Source organism: Colius striatus, chromosome 2 (genome assembly GCF_028858725.1).
Source record: "Colius striatus isolate bColStr4 chromosome 2, bColStr4.1.hap1, whole genome shotgun sequence".
NCBI lineage: Eukaryota > Metazoa > Chordata > Aves > Coliiformes > Coliidae > Colius > Colius striatus.
The window spans coordinates 102,181,255-102,202,485 of NC_084760.1; the positions used below are offsets into that span (position 1 = coordinate 102,181,255).

Genomic DNA, 21,231 nt, shown 5'->3' on the forward strand with positions numbered 1-21,231 from the left:
TAAGAACTGGCTCGTAAACCATGACTGCTCTAGCATCAAATGGCTGGCATGGTAACTGCTGGGAGCAGCTGATGCTGGTAGTTAGAAATGCAGTAAAACTAAACAATACAAATATTTTTTAAAACAAAGGTGCCATAGGGAAAACTGATCTGTACACCTACACTGCTTTACTTCTATCCTCAGAATCAAGTTTTCTGTCCCTACCAGGCTAGTTGACAGTTTTGTGAATCAGCCTAGCTCTCACTGAAACTACAGGAGAAAAGCTGAAAAACACCTGATGTGACACTTCTTATCTTTTTCTCTAAGGAATGAATTAAAAAAGGTATAAAATGTGATATGAAATACTGCAAAGACAACTTGTATAAGTCTGTATACAGTCTTCACTAATCAGAAAATTTTTTTCAAAATAACTTCAGGTCTCTTAATGGGAGTTCACACACACTAAGCAAGCAGTCCTTAAGGTCACAACATCCCTGTGAGATGAGCAAAAAACCCCACAGAACATACATTGAAAGTCAGAAACTGAAAAGAAAAAGCTTAAGCAACTTAAGGAGGAAAAAGTGGTGATAGCAGAGGTGGCTACATTAAGAAACAATTTATCTTCCCATCCTCTCCCAGTTAGCCAACAACAGTGTTCGGAAATCCTTAATGCCAGGCTAAGTCATGCACATTTGATTTGGAAAAAAAACAAGAGCAGCAGTGATTTTTGTATACAGAGTACTCACTTCCTTCATGGCCATCAGCTCTCCAGTGTCAACGCTGATACATGTATAGACCTTCCCATACTGGCCTTCACCTGCCAAAGTAAAATAGAAAGAAGAAAAATTCATTGTACTACATTCCACAAGTAACACACACATCAACTGCAAATCGAAAACATCACTGAAAACTGAGCTTGCCAAGAGTATTTAGCTTTATTTTTACTGAACATTTCAAGTAGCTTTTAACCCTTAACATCTAACTTCAAATTCACTGTCCTGAAGTCAGGCTGATTAAAACAATGTAAAAATATTACATTAACAGGCTGACCTGAAAGAAAACTTCTCCTGAATGTGAGGATTTTCCCCACAAATCCCAAACAAGAGAGGAAACAACGATCATAAGGGGGAAACAACAAGAATACTGGTGAATTAAACAACTCCCAAAGTTTGTGCTCATTTCCATTCACATTTCTGGTTCTTCCGAAAGCACAACTCAAACATTTTATAGGGTTAAACACATGCAGGAACTGCAGGATCCTTCTCCTCGTGTTTCTTGTTATTTAATCAGTGAAAACTTTACTGAAGTTCTGGATAAAGGACACCCTAGCTGCAACAATATTTTGGATGTTACCAATCTGGTTTGCAGTAAAGCTGGTTATTACCTATGTGGAGACTCAAGACTTCAAAAGATAGTCTTAGATTTCCTTCAAAAATACTAAGTTTAGGTTTTTAGCCTGATAAATGAAGGTGTAACAAACGTACCAATTTTGTTTCCTCTCTGCCACTTGAAAGTCACTTTTCTCAAACCTACGTGCATGACATTATCGTAAGATTTCGGTGTGTCACAAACTTGGCCAATGATGTTCTTCCTCCTCATCTCTCTGTATCTCCTTTCTTCAAACAACTGAACAGACCTTTGAACAGCTTCAATCGGTGCTTGTTTGGAAGCAGTGTCTAAAAAGAGTGAGGAACAATCTCCTTCATTAAGAAATACTCACTGTGTTTATATTTTGTTACCTGTTGATATCATGTGAAGTGACCTTAGTTTGATGACAACTATCTTGTGAGTCTAATTTAAGATGGAGGAAAAGAATAAAACATGACAATCACATTTGTAACTGAGGTATAAATGAGAATACTGGTACTGTTCTAATTGTCTCTTACTTGATTCAAGGATAATAAATATATGAAATACAATGCATTTGTTTGCATTTGGCCTGTAACTAATCTGACACTGGAAATATTTTAGGGTCATTAAGAGCATCAAGAAAATAGACGTGTAAGGTTTTTACTCTACAGAGATATGAGAGGTTTCCTGGAAAACTCACAGCATCTGTAACTTCAAAGAATTTGAGGTATTAGGTAACTCCAGATTTCAAGCTGTATCATGGCACAGAATCTTAGTAAACGAGGCCAGAAGAAACCTCTGGGCAGCATTAATTTATCCCCTCCATATAAAACATAACAATTACACAGCTCTCACTGGTAACGGACAGTAACCTAACTGTAGTTTCTAACAGCCTCCAAAAGATGGAGATACTGATACACTCAAATGGCACATTCTACTGCCCATCTATAATCAACACTATTTCCTCCAAGCCAAACCTGCCTCATTGTAGTTTGAAATCAACATCTTTATCTTATTCACAGTGGGCAGTAAAACCAACAAAGCAATCTTCTAGAAATGTTCAAGTTTTCCCTTTTCTAGTTTAAAGGAACTCAATTCTTTCAGTGTTTATGTTCCACACAAAAAATAAGCCTTTCAGATTTCAGAAAAGAAAAGAAATCTGCTGTTCTTTCTGTGTTTTGAGATGCATAATGACAGTCAAGTTTTTATGTGACAGAAAACTTTTTTTTCTACTGTTTCATGCGGTTCTACTATGACAGAAAGTATGCAAGCAAGCTACAGGTATATACATGCACAGTACAGGAGTCTCAGCAGTAATCAGGTTACTTTAAGTTTCATGAAAATAAGCAGCAGGGCAGAGTCTCCTAACAGCCTTCAGCTTGGGAAACACTGTAGGATCACTCTGTTAGATGCAAACTAAGAAAATCTCATTCTGAGGAGAAAACTTACGCACGAAATTCAAAATTGGCCACTGAATAGGGGTAGAAAACTTCTGCAATTCCTATAGTAATAAATGTACTCATTTTGTAGAACTTTTCAGTTTCTGAAAGACACTAGCAAAGATGTGACTCATGTTTACTCCTACCTCAAAGAGTACACCTTGTGGCTTTGTTAGCAGTGTCTTCTATCTGCAACCAGGACTCTTTTTTTCCCCTTCCTACCTACAAAGCTGTGAATCCTCCTCACAATCAGTGCTATGATTCAACACGTTTTTTTTATTCCAGTCCTAGTCTAATAGCCATTCCCTTACAGGGACTCCCAAACACCCACCTTTTGTCTGGTTGATTAAAGTTCTGAGCTCCCAACTTCGCCGGGACGAGCCACTTGAATCTCCTTTTGGATACGATGGTTCTAGAGAAATAATACTGTGAGCATAAAAGTGGCTTTTATCTTGTATTAAGGACTATGCCACTATATTCACTATTATCACCAGATGCTGAGATCTTATACACCATACGAGTGTATGAGGCAACCATACAGCAATGTATGCTCTTGAATTAAAAAATGACTTATCTTTAGAAAACAAATTATGAAATCTATTCTGAAATTGGATTTCATTTACATACGAATCAAGATGTCCTTCCACAATTGAGGGAAGCACTTAAAGTCAGGGCACTCAGAATCAAATATGTACAAAATCTGTAGGCAAAAAAAAGTATTCTAGGGTTCTTTAGAAACAGATCTGCACTAACTTCCACCTAACTAGTTTCCCATTCATACAGATACAGAAGAAAAGGGAATAAGCACAGGACAGATGATATTTTCAGCATCTGCTTACAACAAACAAATAAACAAGATAGTCATCCATACATAGTGGCACAAATTCTTAAGCCATCTCTTTCTCTAAAAAATCACTTCATTTTGCAGGATGACTTTGACATCAGCTCTACTTGATTTGGTACTTCATTTTAATTTGCACAGAACACACTATCTTCACAATCTATGTATTTGTTGGAATAAATGCCATCTACACAGGGGCTGGGGATATCTGAAGGAGGAGTCCTGACCAGGATAAAGTCACACATCCTTGTCCTTTCTTTGCAGATTCAAATAACAACAAGTATTTGTAAGTCAAATGGTAGTTTAAAAAATTAACACTCTTCAGTGTCCTGGTAGGTCCAGTTCATACCTCACTAACAGCACTTAGAAATTTACTATCAAATGGGGTATATAATTCAGCAATCATGTTATGCATTTCATTTTGAACACTATATTCAGCAGGACACCAGAAAATTCTTCCAGGTACAATTCAGAAACAATATGAAAGGCAAGAGAACAGTGGATACATTTGAAAACAGAAAAACTCACTCTGAAAATTTAAGCCTAAAAATTAAAACCCTAAGATTTTTCAATGAGGAAAGATGATAAAAGGTTTTGGAAAAGGTAAGAACTGAGAACAAAGAGAAATATCATCTGCACATCCAGGTCACAAACTGTTACTGTGACAATCACCTTCTCGCTCTTCAGTGGGACTGGAGTGACGGCTAAGGGATCTGAACTGCAACTCAGCTGCTATTGAAGCCAGTCGATCATTTTCAGGGACACTGGAACCCCTGTTAAAAAGAGTCATTGTACTAATTAACTTAGTATTGCATTGAATAACTACTAGTGACAATTCAATTGCAATTTGAAAGAGAAAGAACCTCTGTAGCCTAGAACATGAATCATGAAAGTAACATGAAAGAAAAAACGATGCTGAAACTGAAAACCCTTTCTACATCATTTTTTCTTCCAAATCATAGAATCATAGAATGGTAGGGGTTGGAAGGGATCTTTAGAGATCATCTGGTCCAACCCCCCTGCAGAAGCAGGTCAACCTGTATCAGGTCACACAGGAACGTGTCCAGGTGGGTCTTGAAACCTCTAAGGAAGGAGACTCCACACCCTCCCTGGGCAGCCTGTGCCAGGGCTCCCTCACCCTCACAGTGAAATAGTTTTTTCTTATGTTTAAATGGAACATTTTTGTTTTCCAAATTCTTCCAATTACTCCTTGTCCTGACACTAGATACAGTAGAAAAGAAGTGCTGCCCCAACCTCATGACACCCACTATTTAGAACTTTGTAAATATTAATAGATACCCCCCTCAGTCTCCTCTTCTCTAGCCCAAGTTCCCACAGCGTTTCCTCATAAGGAAGATGTTCCAGTCCCCTGATCATCTTGGTGGCCCTGTGCTGGACTCTCTCCAACGAAGACTTGGAAAATAATTTTAGTTATGCTACTCTATGAAAAAAAAAACCCTAAGCTTCAAAAACATAAATTACTTGAAACTATTACTTGCCTATAACAATGGAATTTTAATGACTTGTAACACACTACTAAGACAGCTGCTGTGGGGGACAGCCAGTGTCAGGTTTCAATATACAATCAGAAGTGATTCAGGTAGGTGATAACGTAAGCCACATTATCAGATTAAGGGTGGTAACCAAATTCATGTGCTCCTAGTGGGCTGCAAGTTGCAGTCACAGTCCATAGACATTAAGCCAAAGCTAGTGGGAAGAGTCACAAGCCAGCTGACAGGAAGGACAGTGTTAAATGATGGCAATTTAACTGCTTGGGGTCCCTGGCTCCTCCAAACAGCAGAGTAGAATTAGATACTTCAGATTAAGATTCTGATGAATAAGCACATTGAACAGAATGAGAAACAATACTGAGAGAAATAAGTCTTAAATCCTTAAATCTTCAGGCACTTTTCTCCAGCCTAAGATATCGATCAATCCACCCATGGTTTAGAGCCAGAAGTTTGTCATTAAAGTCCTTCTATAATAACTCCCTTTTGGACAAGGCTTCCTTTCAGTTTTTAAAGTGTGGTGGGGAAGAGCTACAACTGATGCCTCCTTTTAACATAATGCTTAGAGGTAGGAGCTAAACATTACTAGAAGGTGGGGAACATTGTTAAACCCTTCACTGAAAGCTAACAAGTAGAAAAAGATGAAAAGTCACCTGGCATGACAAAGAGAGGACTTCCCTACAGCCCTAAAAGTTGCTTCCAAATTGTATCCAATTATTACCTAATAATAGTAAAAACAACAAACAAACTCACCCTACCAGGTCTTCATAATCTTGAGAACAGAAGCCCAAGACACCCTATTTCCATGCAAATGTTCTCCATATAATGTTTGCTTTGCAATCTCTACTACTGCCAACCAGATCTTTTAAGTTTAAGGAGGAACTGAAAGTGAAGTAGTGAATCCTCAGTACTCTTCAGGAAGTTGAGGTTTTCATGAGCAAGAAGGTTGAGGTTATTCTCAGAGCAACATAGAGAGCAAAACTCTAGATGCACAAAAAGCTTAAATTAAGCACAGTTAAACCACCACTAAAATGTGGCAGTTGCTGAACAGAGGATCTTCTGTATCATAGCTTTGAATGCAGGTGTCTAAATCCATTTCAGGCCCATCTTAGCCACCCAGATCTTTTGTTGTGCCCAGAAAGACTATGTGCATGTTTTTAGGCAAAGAAATAGAGTAAAAGAGAAGACTTGCTAAATCTCTGCTTCAGTTCTGGATAAATATAAAATGATGAATAATAACCCCAGCTAGCTCAAAAATTAAACATTTATAAAGGTCATCAGTATGAACATGGTGAAAAGGTATAGCCATCAGAAAGCTCAATGTAAACAACCATGTATTACTCCTTTGGATTATATTTTCTAGCCACATTAACTTGTTTTGGGGGTTTATTATTATTATTAAAGAAAAACTTCAACAGAACTATGGTGGCATTTATGCACTATGCAACTGATGGATCAAGTTCCTAAATGCAACTTTTTGTAGGTATCTAATGCCTACAATCATGTCATAAATGTCTAAAGAGTTTCCAAAAAGTGTACAGTTTCCCTTTCTGTGCCATTCCAGCACTCAGACTCTACACTTCATGTACACAAAACAACAAAATACTTTCTTGATCCAAGATATTCCATTCCTCTTTCAGACAATACCAACAACAAAATCCACAATTTTACAGTGTGGTAAAATTTGCAACTTTCCTTTAACTATATAAAAATCAAAACTCCTATGAATATATTACATGTTAGTATTTTGCCTTCCTCAATAAACAAAGTCCCTAAAAAATAACCAACAGTATTCAAAATTCTGTCTCTGCGTTAATATTTTGTTTCTTGTAACTTTTCCTAGGTAATTGGGGAGCTAAACAATGGTACTCAAAAATCCAGGTGGTGCATAAGAAAAAAAAAAATACAAAAGTCACAGGATATTAACAACCATTAGAAAAGTGTCAGCTGAGAGCTCTAAGGAAAATACAAGTCTGAAAAACAGGCCGAAACAATTTCGCTAAAAGGCTACATTCACATGAACTTTCATGTCACAATCTATGAACGTATTATGCATTTGATTGCAACTAAGAAGTGGAATTCTCATTTCTTTCCTTCCTAATGACTATCTTCTTGAACTAGAAGAAACTGTCAGAGTGCCAACCCCTCGCACTTTGATGAGTATTTTTGTAGGGCACACACACAGAAAATATTGAAAGATTATAGCACTGTACTGAAGTGTGTCAACTTATAAACCTGACAGTTGCATTGAGCATTAGAAAAATCACAGCAAAGCCTACAAGTATTAAAAACCAGTCTCCTATCTCTACCTTGAAAAACTGGCTAACTTCAAAGATATGTGTTGACTCAAGGTGCTGTACATACTCCAGGAAAAAACCAAACCCCTTTATATGTTGTGTAAAGACTGCTTATCAAATAAACAAGTTTTACATTTTCAAAACCATAAATAGTAATTAACCATCACCATGTAAGATTATAAAGTTGCCAGAACCTCTCAGTGAAAATTCTCCAGAATGTTACTTACTTGAAAAGGGCACTTCAAGTGCACAGTGCTGCAGATTACTGCCTACTCTGTCTTTTTTGCAACAGGGGCTTAATGAGATGTATGAAGGATATCTAATAAATATGTGTGGTTTGAATGACAAAAATTCAAGACATATTTTCAACAAAAGAAGAAAAAGGCCCAGACTCAAAACTTTTACATCCAGAGGCTACTGTAGGGTGCAAGTCACATCGTTTAAAAAAAAACCTGGAAAGACTTGATGAAAGTTTTATATAAAAAGTGGAAACTTCTCTCTTAACAGCTTAACACAGGCTTCTGCTGTGCAGTTGACAACAAATCTGCAAACTAGGACAGTTTGCTGGCTATCAATAGAAAATTATTTCATTTAAAAAAACTAATTCATAATAAAGTCATCTCGAAATTCACTTTGGTCACCATCAATCTGTTGTTACTTCACTGCTTGTTCTTTCTTTTCTCAGTGTGATACAGTCTGATCATGTGTCTGCATTAACACAAATCTCTTTGGTACTCTGCAGTAGAAATAGGAATCCAAAAATCTATTTATAAACCCTAAAATAACATTATCATGAAAACAGCAGGATTTTCAGTGCCAAGGGTGCAGGTGTAGAAAGAAAAAAACCCAAAGAGTAAATTTAGTGAACTTGGGAGACATGTCAATGACCTGGCTGTGGAATGGGAGGAAGAAACACCAAGAGTCTGAAACATAACAGCCAGATTTGAGACGAAAAAGCAAGATGCTGAACACACGTCTGCCAAAAAATTCACACAGCATCTCTGCAAAAAGATAATAGAGGGTGGTTTCTTTTACATATCCTGATACAGGGATGGTTTCTTTTCTTACGTTTATTCTGTGCAAACCTTAAGAAGCCAAAGTTGCAGCAAGAAATAAACAACTCTTCTGCAATCCTATGTGCTTTATGCTGTGTTTAATACTACATAGCATTTCAAACTCCTTATGGCCGACGATAACAATACCAAAACATTAAGGTAACATTAAAAGAAAAAAGGAAATCCTTGGGCTTATTTCCATGCTACAGTCACCTTAGTGCAGAGGGTTAGTTATCAATACTAATTATTTAGTAAAGTTAAGTTATACTGATGAACTGACTCGGATATGTTAATGTCAGGGACATTTTTACTAAGCAAGTTTGTAATCTATGTCAGAACTGCATGCTTTAACTACCCAATCGTTCAGGCATTTGACATCTGAACGCGGTCTTATCTATTTCTAAGAGACAAGATTTTGCTCAAGTCAGAAAGAATGAAGGAGTGGGAAGACACGATGGGACGGAAAAGCAGGGTGCAAATGATCTACAGGGATGCAAGTAGGCGGAAATGGTGATATGGGAGACGTGAGTAGAATGGGGCTGCTACATGAGGGAGGGGAGCTACCTGGTATCATTTGCACCGCTGCCAGGTTTGGGTTGAACTGAGTCGCTACCGAGGGGAGCGGGGCGACTGCAATGGTTCCGCGCGTCACAGGGGACACTCCGCGTGCTGTGGCAAGAAGAAGAGCTTCAGGAAACAGTTAAGAAAAATAATGTATGGAATTGAAAGTTTATTTCAAAAATAAGATATTGAAGTGTGCACAATGAGGCTTGATTTTTAAAGTTTTCCAAGTACATGAAGACTTTTACGTAGAGTAACTCTGGGTCTCAGAAGCTTCAGGGGCTGATCGATATGTACAATAATAATAATATCCAAACTAAAAACCCCCAACTCTTTAGAGTAGTACTAGTTTCTGCCAACAGCTAGGCAACTTCCAAGAAAAATCAAAAAGGTCAAGTGTAGTGTATGACACTGGTGATCTCAAAAAATAAGGTCCTGTTTGTGTTTATTTTGAAATTCTATAAAGCTATTTTGGCTTTAATCCTCAAGTCAACTCTTTGAAAAGGATGGAAAACCATCCATTGTTTTAAGCTTCTTCACAGCGGGTTGGTAATGACGCAGAAATGCCACCTTATTCCAGAATGCTACATTTTTATCTGTGCTAAATTGCAGAAAGCACTGTCACAGGCACGCAGGGGAAGGAAATAAAAGTCTTGTCTAAGAGCAGTTTTCACTGAACCACAGCTTGTTGCATTGAAATACTTTTTCAGGAATGACAAAAGGGAAAAGAATGACTTCCAAGACAGAAAGCATCCACCATTAAAATCTGGGGTTGGAAGGAAAGAAACTGTATTGTCCTGACAGATCATGCTAATAAGCATGCTATTTTTTTTTCTATCTGCTTTGCCTTCGGCAGGAAAGAAGAAAGTGTTTCACTTACTGACAGTCAGCACAGGCAAGAGAGGATAAAAACCGGTTTAGAACTCTGTACTAACGCTGAATACCTGAAGCCTTCAGGTGTGGGGATGATAAGGTGAGGATTTGGTGGATCACTATGGCATCGAGGTACTTTTACAGGACGGGGACTGTTTCGATGAATAGCTGCAAACACAAAAAAGGTAGCACATTTACTGAGATGTCAGAAAAACCTTGTTAAGGCCATTTCAAGGCACAGAACAAATTCCCGTTTTACTGTGTTAAGTGTGAACTGGCAGATATTCCCTTATCCTTTCCAATTTTAAATAAATCAACTGTATGCACTAACATTCTTCGTCTTATTGTATCATATAACTCATCTATAAAATAATGAAAATTCTCCACACTATTAAAAAGTAGCAATTAGAAGACATGTACTTACTTCACTAAAACTACATCTTCATTATTTCAACCTCACATATTAAAGATGATGTTATCTTATTGCAAAATAAATACTAAGAAACCAAAGAACAATTAAAAAGCAAACAGTGTTATTACGTTCCTTTGGCATCAGAATTATTTTTCTCAGGCAATATTAGAAAGCAAAATGAGCTTGAAAAAAGCACATACAACAGTTTTACCCATACTAATGCCTCCCATGACAGTCTGTCCCAAATAAGTGGCACAAAGGGACAGGGTCAAACCTAAATGAGTCACTATTGTCTTCATGCTTAGCTCATTCAGGGCCCATAAAAGCAGTTTGCAGTGTCCTCCACTTTCTTCATCTCCTCTTTAATTAATCAGAAAAATGTGGCAGTCCCTTTGCAAGACATGAGCTAGTACCTTCTGCCAGGCTAGGTTAATCATAGTGAGCTGAGTTTCTACCTTGTTTACACTACCAGGGTAAGTAAAAGATTACAGGGCCATGTGTTGGTTGTCCTGTTAAAATTAACAAGGATGGGAGAAGATGACTCAGAAGGTAGAATCTAACCTGCTTGGGTGGACACAGGCTGTTTCACAAAGCAAAAAGACAGGATAAAACACCAGTAGACTTCCAGCTATGTGCCTACAAGTAGCAGCATTGAACACAACTGGATCCCAAAGCTTTGGGAAAAGGGGTACAAGATCACAGTGAGCTTAAGTCTCTCAAGATGGTATGCAAATGGAACTAGGAATTCTCATTTTTCATGAGACAGAAATGGGTACCTGCAGCCAGGATATAGTTTACGTTTAGTTATGTTTCTTTCACAAGCACTGAAGTTTCAGCCTGCTGTTCAAGTGTGTGACATCCCTCTGTGTCATCCCCTTCCCTGTGCCTTCAAGCCAAAAGCCATCAAGCAATTTAGTTTGTGTGATCTGCTGTGTTTGCAATGGCATTTACAAGAGCTTCAGTACTTTCAGATCATCATGCTACTGATTTACCTATAACAGGCCTTACTCTGAGATACAGCATCAAAAGCAAACGTACAGGTTTTGTATGACAGTGCAGAATTTGGCTAAAATTTGGTTTAGACTATACTTATTTCCAAAGGATTGGATTGACTTTCACTGTGAAAGATTTCTGGGCTGCAAGAGTTTCTCATGAAAAGTATATAAAAACTGAAATTTTCCTGAAATACTGAAAAACTTCTTCTTGCCCGAGCCAAATTATCTCCCCTTCCTGTCTCTGCATCAACCTTGTCCACAGGAAGTGGACATGAGGAGAAAGAAAAGACAACATGGTCTTTTGAAAGTTAAACCAGTCAATGAACTTGGGAGGAGGAAGAGAGGAACAGTGCTGGGAAAGAGAGAGGTAAAAATGAAACACAGCTGAGGAAACATCCTTTTCTGAAGATAAACAATTAAATATGTTGACGTAAATATGTAATGCCAAAGATATTTTTTACACTATGACAAATTTTATCATATTGGAGAACTATTTCCCACAGCTCAATCACCAAGCCCTTAGGTATAACTCCTTCTGTACCTCAATAATATAAAGTCTGTCAGAAGTGTAAATATCTGCAGTGCCACAATGACGTTCTAAAGAGAGAGAGCTCTAACTGCCTCCTTAAAGTTATAAATCCTTCTAGACCCAACCTTTAAAAATCATAATCCTTTTCCAGAAGACCTCCAAGAGTTCACGGGAACTCAAGGACAAAACAAAAACAACCAAAAAAACCACCACCAAACAAAACAAACAAAGTGAGAGGAAAACATCTGTAAAGTACATAAATTCCTTAACTAAAACTAACGTGTATTTAAACTTCATCAGGCAATAATGGTTTCACATTAACAATCACAAAAACCTTAAAAATACTTTTATTGGTATCATTTTACAAACGAAATTCTGTAACAGCAGCAAAGCTCCAGAACAAATGCCAGTAACTTCTGCCTTACCAAGGTACAAACCTGTAACAGGACTGTGAGGTTTTCCAATAACATGGCCAATGCACTCATTCATCAGAGCTTGTAAACTCTAGAAAAGACAAGCAGAAAAAGTTATGATATTGTTTGACTGTCATATGATGAAGCTCACAGCAATGAAATGACATGAGTTAAAGTATGTAATCTGTCCAGTAAGCACCCCTACATTCTATCAGTTGTATTAAACTTTTGGATCCACATTGGCATTTTGGCTTCATTGGTTTTAAAAATGTTTTTAAGCTAGGAAGTCTTAGCCTTGTCTTGCCTTTGGACCCTGTTGAAACTACATAACCACAGGAACTTAACAATGATATATCATAAAGGATATTTCATAACATAAAACTAATGGAACTTTAAAAGTATCCATAGTTAATAAAATTAAGAAGCAAATTTGCTGGAAAAAGCTGCAACAACCTCTCCTACCCTCCCTCTCCTTATGCTAAGAAAAAACGTCTATAAAGAAATTGGGTGAGGGTATGATGGCCTGAATCTCAAGGTGAAAATCTGTGAAATAACAAATATTAAATACAATAGTAAAACAACAACATCAAAAAGAAATCCACTTTCCTATCTACTTATGAAGTTAGCAACACTGTCATGAAAGGCTGTTTAATACTGTTTAATAAAACCACTGAACTGGGGCTCAGACAATCTGAGGTGTACTATTCACAGTGTATGTAACCTTACTAAATCTTCCTCTGGGTGACTTCACTTGTCAGAACATCAGGTATAAAATATGTCTTCACAATAAAGAACTAAAATTCTGCTCTTTTTAATAGCTGCTATGAAGGCTGCTTCTAAATACTAGTCTTTCAGACTAGTCAAAATTTCTTCCTGAAGTTCATAACCTTAGGTTGAAGACTGGGAACTTAAAAAGACTAACCAAAAAAAGCAATTAAAATAAAAAGAGGTGTTTAGCCTGGGATTGACATATCTCACCAACCTAGTCTGAACTAGGATCTCAGCTTTAAATCTAGACCACTATTATTCTTTGACATCAGGTATTATCTAAATAAGAGATTAGGATTGACAGTGGTATTTCTAGGAGAAGTGCTGCGACCTGTGTTATACATGAGTGATGCTCTCCAAAACTGGAATATGGTTTAAGCAAGCAAAATTGAAATATATGTCAATGATTCTGTCCTTTATGCAGACAATCCTTTCCCAGCAACACACACATGGGGCTACAACATCTCTCCTTGAGAACTCTCAATTACAATACATGTGAAAAAAGACAATATCATTTTTTTATTGCAAAAGATTAATGTGGTTGGTATTCCATAACACATCTTGAAATTAATAAAGATCAGAGGTGCTGACACTCACATTTTGCTATTTTGTGGCAACCGTACTTTCACCTTTCTGTAGTACTGTACCAAGATCAGAGAAATAAATTCTCAGAATTTTATCTCCACGGGAAAAGGAGGAAGGCAGAGCACACAAAAAAGCCAGTTTTAGTCTACTCGTATTTTCACAGTATACACAAAATAAAGATGCTTTAAAGTTTGTATCACAGTTCAAAGAAATACCTTTAAACAATTATGATCTTGTATTCATACCCACAAATGGTATGGTGGGTATACTGGGTGCTAAGCCCAAGAAACTTATATTCAGAAATTTATTATGGCAACTGTAAATTCTAACTCTACAGAAAAGCTGCTGTCAGCTTTCTCCGAGAGACAAAGTGAGACAGCCTCCCAGGACAGTACCAGCAAATTGTCAGCATTTCGAAAACATTAATGCCAGTAGTGACAAACAGGCTTTATTCCATACTCTATTCAGAATCTTACAAACTGAAGCACTATCAACATCAACAGTTGTATATAACAGCAATTGTCTCTGAACAGCTTCAATATTCAGACACTGTTCTATTAAAAATATCCCTGAAAACATACACAGATACCTTCACGAGCATTTAGAAGTAAGTAACAAGCAGAATAACTTATTTCATACCAAGAAGTCATCTTCGGGGAGAGCTGAAATAAATGCTGGCTCAATGGCTTGAAGAAAATCAAAACCTTGAGTTGCCCACCTATTTCAAAGAAAGGGACAGAAAATTAATTGCTCTTCAGCCAAAGCCGTTACAGGAGCTTCAGCAACACCCAAGGACAGGAAATGGCAGTTAATTATTTTTCCTTTGGAAAATATGGTAAAATGGATTAATACACAAGAGGCAAATATTTAACTTGTATTAATATCTTCCTGGTTTTATTCAGAAAAAGCCTAATTTTAGCAAGAACAATACCCAGTAAAGTGAGCACACCATGCTATATACATCACCCCATATATGTGCTGTCTTCAGAACAGTATAATCAATACACTCACAACGTGTTTCACAGAAACAAGCCAAATCACTTCATTCCCTGCCTAAATTCTCCTGTCTGAAACAAGACTGAAAGAGTATTAATGACTTCATGGCTACCCAATCAGCAGTAACCAGGCATCAGTGGTTTCAGGGCCTATATTGGCAATGTGAAACAAATCAGTAACTTGGCTAAAGCAAATTATCTTCAGTTACCTGTTCTCCCCAGAATGCCTCCTCTTACACCTACTAGAATTAGCAGTTGAAACCTACAATACAAGTAGAATCACAGGGTACCCCGAGTTGGAAGAGACCCGTGAGGATCACTGCTGTACAACTTCTGACTCCACACAGAGTAATCTAAAACCATGTGTCTAAGCGCATTGTCCAAATGCTTCTTTAGTATCAACAGGCCTGGGGCTGTAACCACTTTTCCAGGGACCTTGTTCCAACACTAGACCACCTTCTTGGTGAAGAACTTTTTCCTCATATACAATCTGAAATTCCCTTAACGTAGCCTTAAGCCATACGTCCTATCACCAGACACCAGAGATCAGCAACTCTCCCTCGAGTCCCCCTTATGATCAATTTGTAGACAGCAATGAAGTCACCCCTCAGCCCTCTCTTCTCAAAGTTGAGCAAACCTAGTATCCTCAACCACTCCTCACTAAATCTTGCCATCTAGTCCTTTCACCATCTTCATTGCTCTTTTTTAGACACACTGTAGTATTTTTCAATCCTTCTTATATTGTGGAGCCCAGAAGTGCACACAGTACTCAGGGTGAGGCTGCACTAACGCCAATCAGTGCGGAACAATCACTTATTTCATCTGGTTAGCTATGGTGTGCTTAGTGCACCCCAGGACACAGTTGGCTCTTTTTGCCACCAGAGCATATTACTGACTCACACTGAGCTTTACCACAAGTAGAACCCCAAGACCCTTTTCTGCAGGGCTGCATTCCAATTCTCTTGGCCCTTATTTGTACATATATCCAGGATTACACTGTCCCAGGTGCAAAATCTGGCCTTTGTCCATGTTAAGTTTTATAAGTTTGGTGATTGCTCAGCACTTAAAGAGAGAACTTGATAGGTTATAAGGCCTCTTTGCTCTTGAGGGAATCAACGGCTCCTCCTAATTTAGAATTATTGGCAAACTTAGGTAGTATGTACCCAACTCCTGTATCCAGATCCTTGATGAAAACGTTGAGGAGAATTGACACTCAATCCTGAGGAACACCCTAGTGACTGGCTGCTAGTCAGATGTTACTCCATTTACTCCAATTGTTTTGAGCCCAATCCTTCAGCCATCATACTGCGCACATTAAGCTGGACATCTTGTCCAGAAAGATATTGTGAGACATGGTACCAAAAGCTTTGATAAAATAATAATTAAAAGAAATAAAAACAACAAAAAAATTCAGCTATATCCACTGCCTTCTCTTTTTTCAGACAGCAAGTAAGGGTAACCTTATCATAAAAGGATATTTAGTTATTAAAGGCACGGCTTGCCCTTCAGGAACCCATGCTGACTTCGATCAATTAATATGTTGTCTCTGAAGTGTTTCTCATTAACTCCCAGAATAATCTTCTCCACAATTTTACAGTGAACTGAAGTGAGACTGACAGGTCTATAATCATCAGGGTTTTCTTTCCTGCCTTTCTTGATAACTGGAATACCATTTGCTAGCTTCCAGTCAAGGGGAATCTCTCCAAATTCCCAAGACCACTGATAAATAACTGAAAGAAGTCTTGCAGTAACATCAGCCACCTCCTTCCATATCTTGGAATTAATTCCATTGTGGCCCATAGCCTTGCATGAAATCCATTGCAGCAGCAAATCTTGTACAAATTGAAAAGACGGGTCAACTGAGAGCTTATCACTACTCTAGCTATGGTTTTCCAGCCCAGGGCTCCAGGTTCCAGGGCCCACCATCTGTGTTAAACATAGTAGTGAAGAAGGCACTAAATGTATCTGTTTTATCTTTGTCCCTATTTATGAGGTGATTTATTTTCATCCTTATTTGTGAGGTGATCAATCTCATCACGTAGAGGATATTAGTCTATTTTTGCTATTAAGATACTTAAAGACTTTTAAGTTGATTTGATTGGAATGAAGGTGGGGGAAGTGTTTTAATTTTGTTTTTTAAGATTAGCACATCAAGCTAACTTGCTTATCCATGCATGGTTCATCCTATCCACTCTTTCCTTCTCTTCCAGCAAGCAGAACAAACCAACACTAAATCAATTAGCCCTATACTTTAAGGAAAAAAAAAAAAAATCTGTTACTGATGTATAATCTACCAGCACATATCAATACGAGGCACCTATTTTAATGCAAAAGAACTCCAGAAAATTTCAGCTATACCCAGCTGTAAGATGCTACAAAAACACCTAAATAAAATACTATGGTATCATTATGCTTGAGCCAGTTTCCCAGTTCCTCAAAGTGATGTAACTTTTTCACTAGTGCCCATCAGTAGAGTTTCATAGCACTGATTGGAAGCACAATTTAAGACCACTGGGCACAACAGTACCGTCAACAGAAAGTACTTTAGACAACAACAAATACATCTATTACTGCAATCATGAAACTGAAGAATTTTCTTCCTCATCTGTGGGCCATACTTCAGATGCTTTCAGAAAGGACTAACAGGACTTTTACACAAGGCTAAAGCTTCCATATGTACATTGTTTCTGCAACTGGCAAAAAACAATACTGCTTTGTAGAATAGCCAGAGAATGACTGTTGCACATTCTGACATCTTTATTGACTCCAGATTACATAGCACTTTTGTTCCAACCTAATGACTCTTTTCTAAAGTCTGTTAATTGTCTCAGTCTAACAATCTCCACTTTTTCTTCCAATTTCTATGAGCTAACACGAGGCACAGTGTTCCACAAAATTTTCTGCTAAGTAGTTCTTCATTTGGCTTATACATTTATTAATATTCAAATCATTAAGAGATAGGTGTATCAATAGTTCAGAAGAACTACTCCTGAACAATAAAACACTAGTCACAGTATGAAAAGTCCAGCATAGTATTTAAACACAAACTATTACGGCAGTGATAACTTGGCTGTTACCTGGGTCGAGTGCCTCGGCCACTCTCACATTTTGTTAGCACATAATTCATCCATTTTCTGGCAAAGCTGATATACTTGTCTCCAATTTTTTGCCTGAATTCTCCAGACATCAGACGTACAACTTCTTTATGGTACTGTAAGAAACTAAAGATTACTTTTCACATATTAATAAGAACAAACATACCATTTGCAATATCCACTAGAGTATTTGTAGGCTAACAAAGCTTGCGGTATGGTAACAGCCACATCCTGTCCTTGGGAAAAAAATATTATGCAAGCAGTTGCAAATTTGTAGAAAAAAAACCAAGAAAAAGTGTATGATACAAAATATGTAATAGTGAGAGGGAGTACTTGAGCTATATTGCATTCTTGTGCATATACAGGCATATGCAGATGTTTAACAGTGTACACACAATTTAAGAAACATCCTACATAAATGCTCAGTTCCATAATCAGATTGAAACACAATAACTAGCATTTATTTTCAGTTATATCACAGGTAATGTCATGGAATAAAATAGCTAACTATGTACTTTCACAGAATGAAACAAAAATACCAGTTGTTTTTGGAAGACTATCCTTAGAAGTAGGCAAGGGTATGATACCATCTTAAAAAAAATTTTACAAAGCTCACAGGAATCAAATAATGAATTATAGAATCATTTGAGTTGGAAGAGACCTTTAAGATCATCAAGTACAGCCTTTGTCCCAGCCCTACCCACCACCAGACCATTTCCTTAAGTACAACATCAACAAACACCTCCAGAGATAGTGACTCCACTATCTCCCTGGGCAGCCTGTTCCAATGCCTGACAATCCTTTCAGTAAATAAATTCTTCCTTATATCTAGCCTGAATCTCCCCTCGCACAACTTGAGGTCATTTCCTCTTGTTCTATTGCTTATTCCTAGGGAGAACAGACTGAAACCTGCCTCGCTACAGCTTCCTTTCAGTGTGCAATAAGGTCTCCCCGAGCCTTCTTTTCTCCAGGCTAAACAGCTCCAGATCTTCAGCCATTCCTCATGAGACATGCTCCAAATCCTTTTCTAGCTTCATAACCTGCTTCTGTATCCTCTCCAGTACCTCAATGTCCTTCTTGTAGAGAGAGGCCCATAACTGGACACAGTATTTGAGGTGTGGCCTCACCAAAGCTGAGTACAGGGGAATGATCACCTCCCTGCTCCTGCTGACAACTGATACAGGCTAGGATGCCCTTGGCCTTCTTGGCCACCTGTGTACATGGCTGGCCCATGTTTCAGTCACTGTCAGTCAACACTCCCAAGTTCCTCTTTGCCCAAGCCTGTAGCCCTGCTGGGGGTTCTTGTGGCCCAAGTGTAGGACCCAGCACTTGGCCTTATTGAAACTTATGGCACTGGCCTTGGCCCAGCCATCCAGCCTATCTAGATCTCTCTGCAAAGCTTTCCTACCCTCAAGCAGATCAACACTTCCACTCAAGCTTGGTGTCATCTGCAAACTTACTAAGAGTGCACTCTGTCCCCTCATCTAGGTCATTAATAGAGATGTTGAGAGGAACAGGCCCCAGTACCGAGCCCTGTGGGATATCACTTTTGACTGGCTACCAACTGGATTTAACTCCATTGACCGCAACTCTTTGGACCTGACCATCCAACTAGTTTTTCACCCAGGAGAGTGTATGCCCAACCAAGCCAAGAAAAGTCAATTTCTCTAAGAGAATACTGTGAGAAATACTGTCAAATGCCTTACAAAAGTCAAGGTAGACAACATCCACAGTCTTTCCTTCACTCTGTTATAGGAGATCAGGTTTGTTAAACAGGACCTGCCCATCATAAACCCATGCTGACTGGGCCTGATGACGTGGTTGACCTGCATGTGCTGCATAATAGAACTTACGATGATCTGCTCCATCAGCTCCCCAGGCACTGAAGTCAAACTGACAGGACTGTAATTTTCCAGATCATCCTTCCATCCCATCTTATATGTAAGTGCTATATTGTCTGACTCCAATTAGGTGGGACCTCCCCAGTCAGCCAGGACTGCTAACAAACTATGGACAGTGGCTTGGTGAGCACCCTTGCCAGTTCTCTCAGCACTCTAGGATGTACTCTATCTGGCCCAATAGATTTGTGCACATCAATGGGACACAGCAGGTCACTGACCATGCCCTCTTGAATTGCAGGGGAACATTTTGCTCCTCACCCCTGTCTCTTGGCTTGGGAGGTTGACCTTCCCCAGTGGAAATGCTGCTATTATTAAAGACTGAGGCGAAGAAGGCATTAAGCATCTCAGCCTTATCCTAGTCTTTTATTACCAACTTTCCTAATAGGGGATGGAGGCTCTCCCTGGTTTTTCTTTTCTTGTTATTATATTAATAGAAACTTTTCTTATTTCCCTTTACCTCTAAAGGCAGTTTGACTTTGAGCTGGGCTTTTGACCATCTAATTATCTCCCTGCATAATCTAACAATATTCCTGTGAAGCAGATTACTAAAATCATCTGACATGATGTTTCCTCATTGGCACTATTTGAGTTAATAAACTTTGAAAGAATGGCTCATATTACAGTATTAATGCTATTCTAGGCTGAAAAGTTGTGAGAAGCAAAGTTATGTAATGACATTCAAAATCAAAGGATATTTCTGATTTCAACTAAAATGCTGCCAAACAGCAGATCCTACAAGACTACATATGAAACCATCAAGTTCTTAAAGATTTTAAGAGTTCCAGGCATTGCCAATTGGAGTCCAACAGAAGTGCTTTTTCACCTAAGATTTCAGTGGCAATGTGTATGTGTTTATGATGTTTTGTCAGAATTATTCTTATTTCCACAGTTATATTTACCTTATTTACACCAATGCAAAACCAGAAATTTCAATTGTTTTTCCCAAAACTGAAAGACAAATGTGCTATTAAATCTTTGTATCCTTACCTCAAACCCAAAATTATAACCCTGAATCATGGCTTCTCGGTAGTATTGCTGCAAAGTGGCAGATTCAGATTCATCAACTTCAGCATCGAACTCAGATGTGAACATGTGATCAACTCTATCAATGGCACTGCTTATCTTATTGCATAGCTGTAATGCATCGCTCTGAGTAACAACAAAAAGGGATGGGGGGAGTGTAGATCAAATTATTATTATTTATATTCTACAGTTGACAAAATTAAGGTAAACAAACGTAACAATTTCATGATTTTAAAAGGAAATGTACTTTAATGCTATTGAAACTCAATTTATTTTTTGAGTCAGATTAAGTTTAAAAACACACAATGAAGGGGTAAAAAATCACGTAATACAGAAACATTTAACATTCAACATTGAAATGAGACCAACAAGTAGAGAAAATGAGTTTTACTATCTGTAACGTGACGAAGTCATTGTTTTTATTTGCACCATGGTGTTTGGTCACAGCTTCTATTGAATTCAGTGGCAAATGTATGGATCTGATATTGCAACTTCAACCTAACAAATCTTTGCTTTTCTGGGGCCTCTAATAAAACAACCCACAAAAAAGTAAACAAATAAAAAACCCAAAAAAACCACCAAATAAAAACTTCATACAACACTTCAGAAACA

The 21,231-nt window shown here is 38.0% G+C and overlaps 1 protein-coding gene across 7 annotated transcripts in view; it reads right to left on the reverse strand.

Annotated features, from left to right (window-relative positions):
• MAP3K4 (mitogen-activated protein kinase kinase kinase 4) overlaps positions 1 to 21,231 on the reverse strand; it is a 74,674-nt gene that overhangs the window by 12,054 nt on the left and 41,389 nt on the right. For 2 of the 7 annotated variants that reach the window (XM_061991619.1, XM_061991625.1), the window contains exons 12-21: positions 20,584 to 20,745; positions 17,678 to 17,811; positions 14,245 to 14,323; positions 12,265 to 12,343; positions 9,975 to 10,071; positions 9,034 to 9,156; positions 4,282 to 4,382; positions 3,100 to 3,180; positions 1,464 to 1,655; positions 726 to 796 (exon numbers count right to left, since the gene is read on the reverse strand). In XM_061991619.1, coding sequence (XP_061847603.1) covers positions 726 to 796; positions 1,464 to 1,655; positions 3,100 to 3,180; positions 4,282 to 4,382; positions 9,034 to 9,156; positions 9,975 to 10,071; positions 12,265 to 12,343; positions 14,245 to 14,323; positions 17,678 to 17,811; positions 20,584 to 20,745 — 1,119 coding nt within the window. The remainder of the gene's footprint in view (positions 1 to 725; positions 797 to 1,463; positions 1,656 to 3,099; positions 3,181 to 4,281; positions 4,383 to 9,033; positions 9,157 to 9,974; positions 10,072 to 12,264; positions 12,344 to 14,244; positions 14,324 to 17,677; positions 17,812 to 20,583; positions 20,746 to 21,231) is intronic. The other 5 variants (XM_061991622.1, XM_061991620.1, XM_061991621.1 and 2 more) reach the window with 5 other exon arrangements.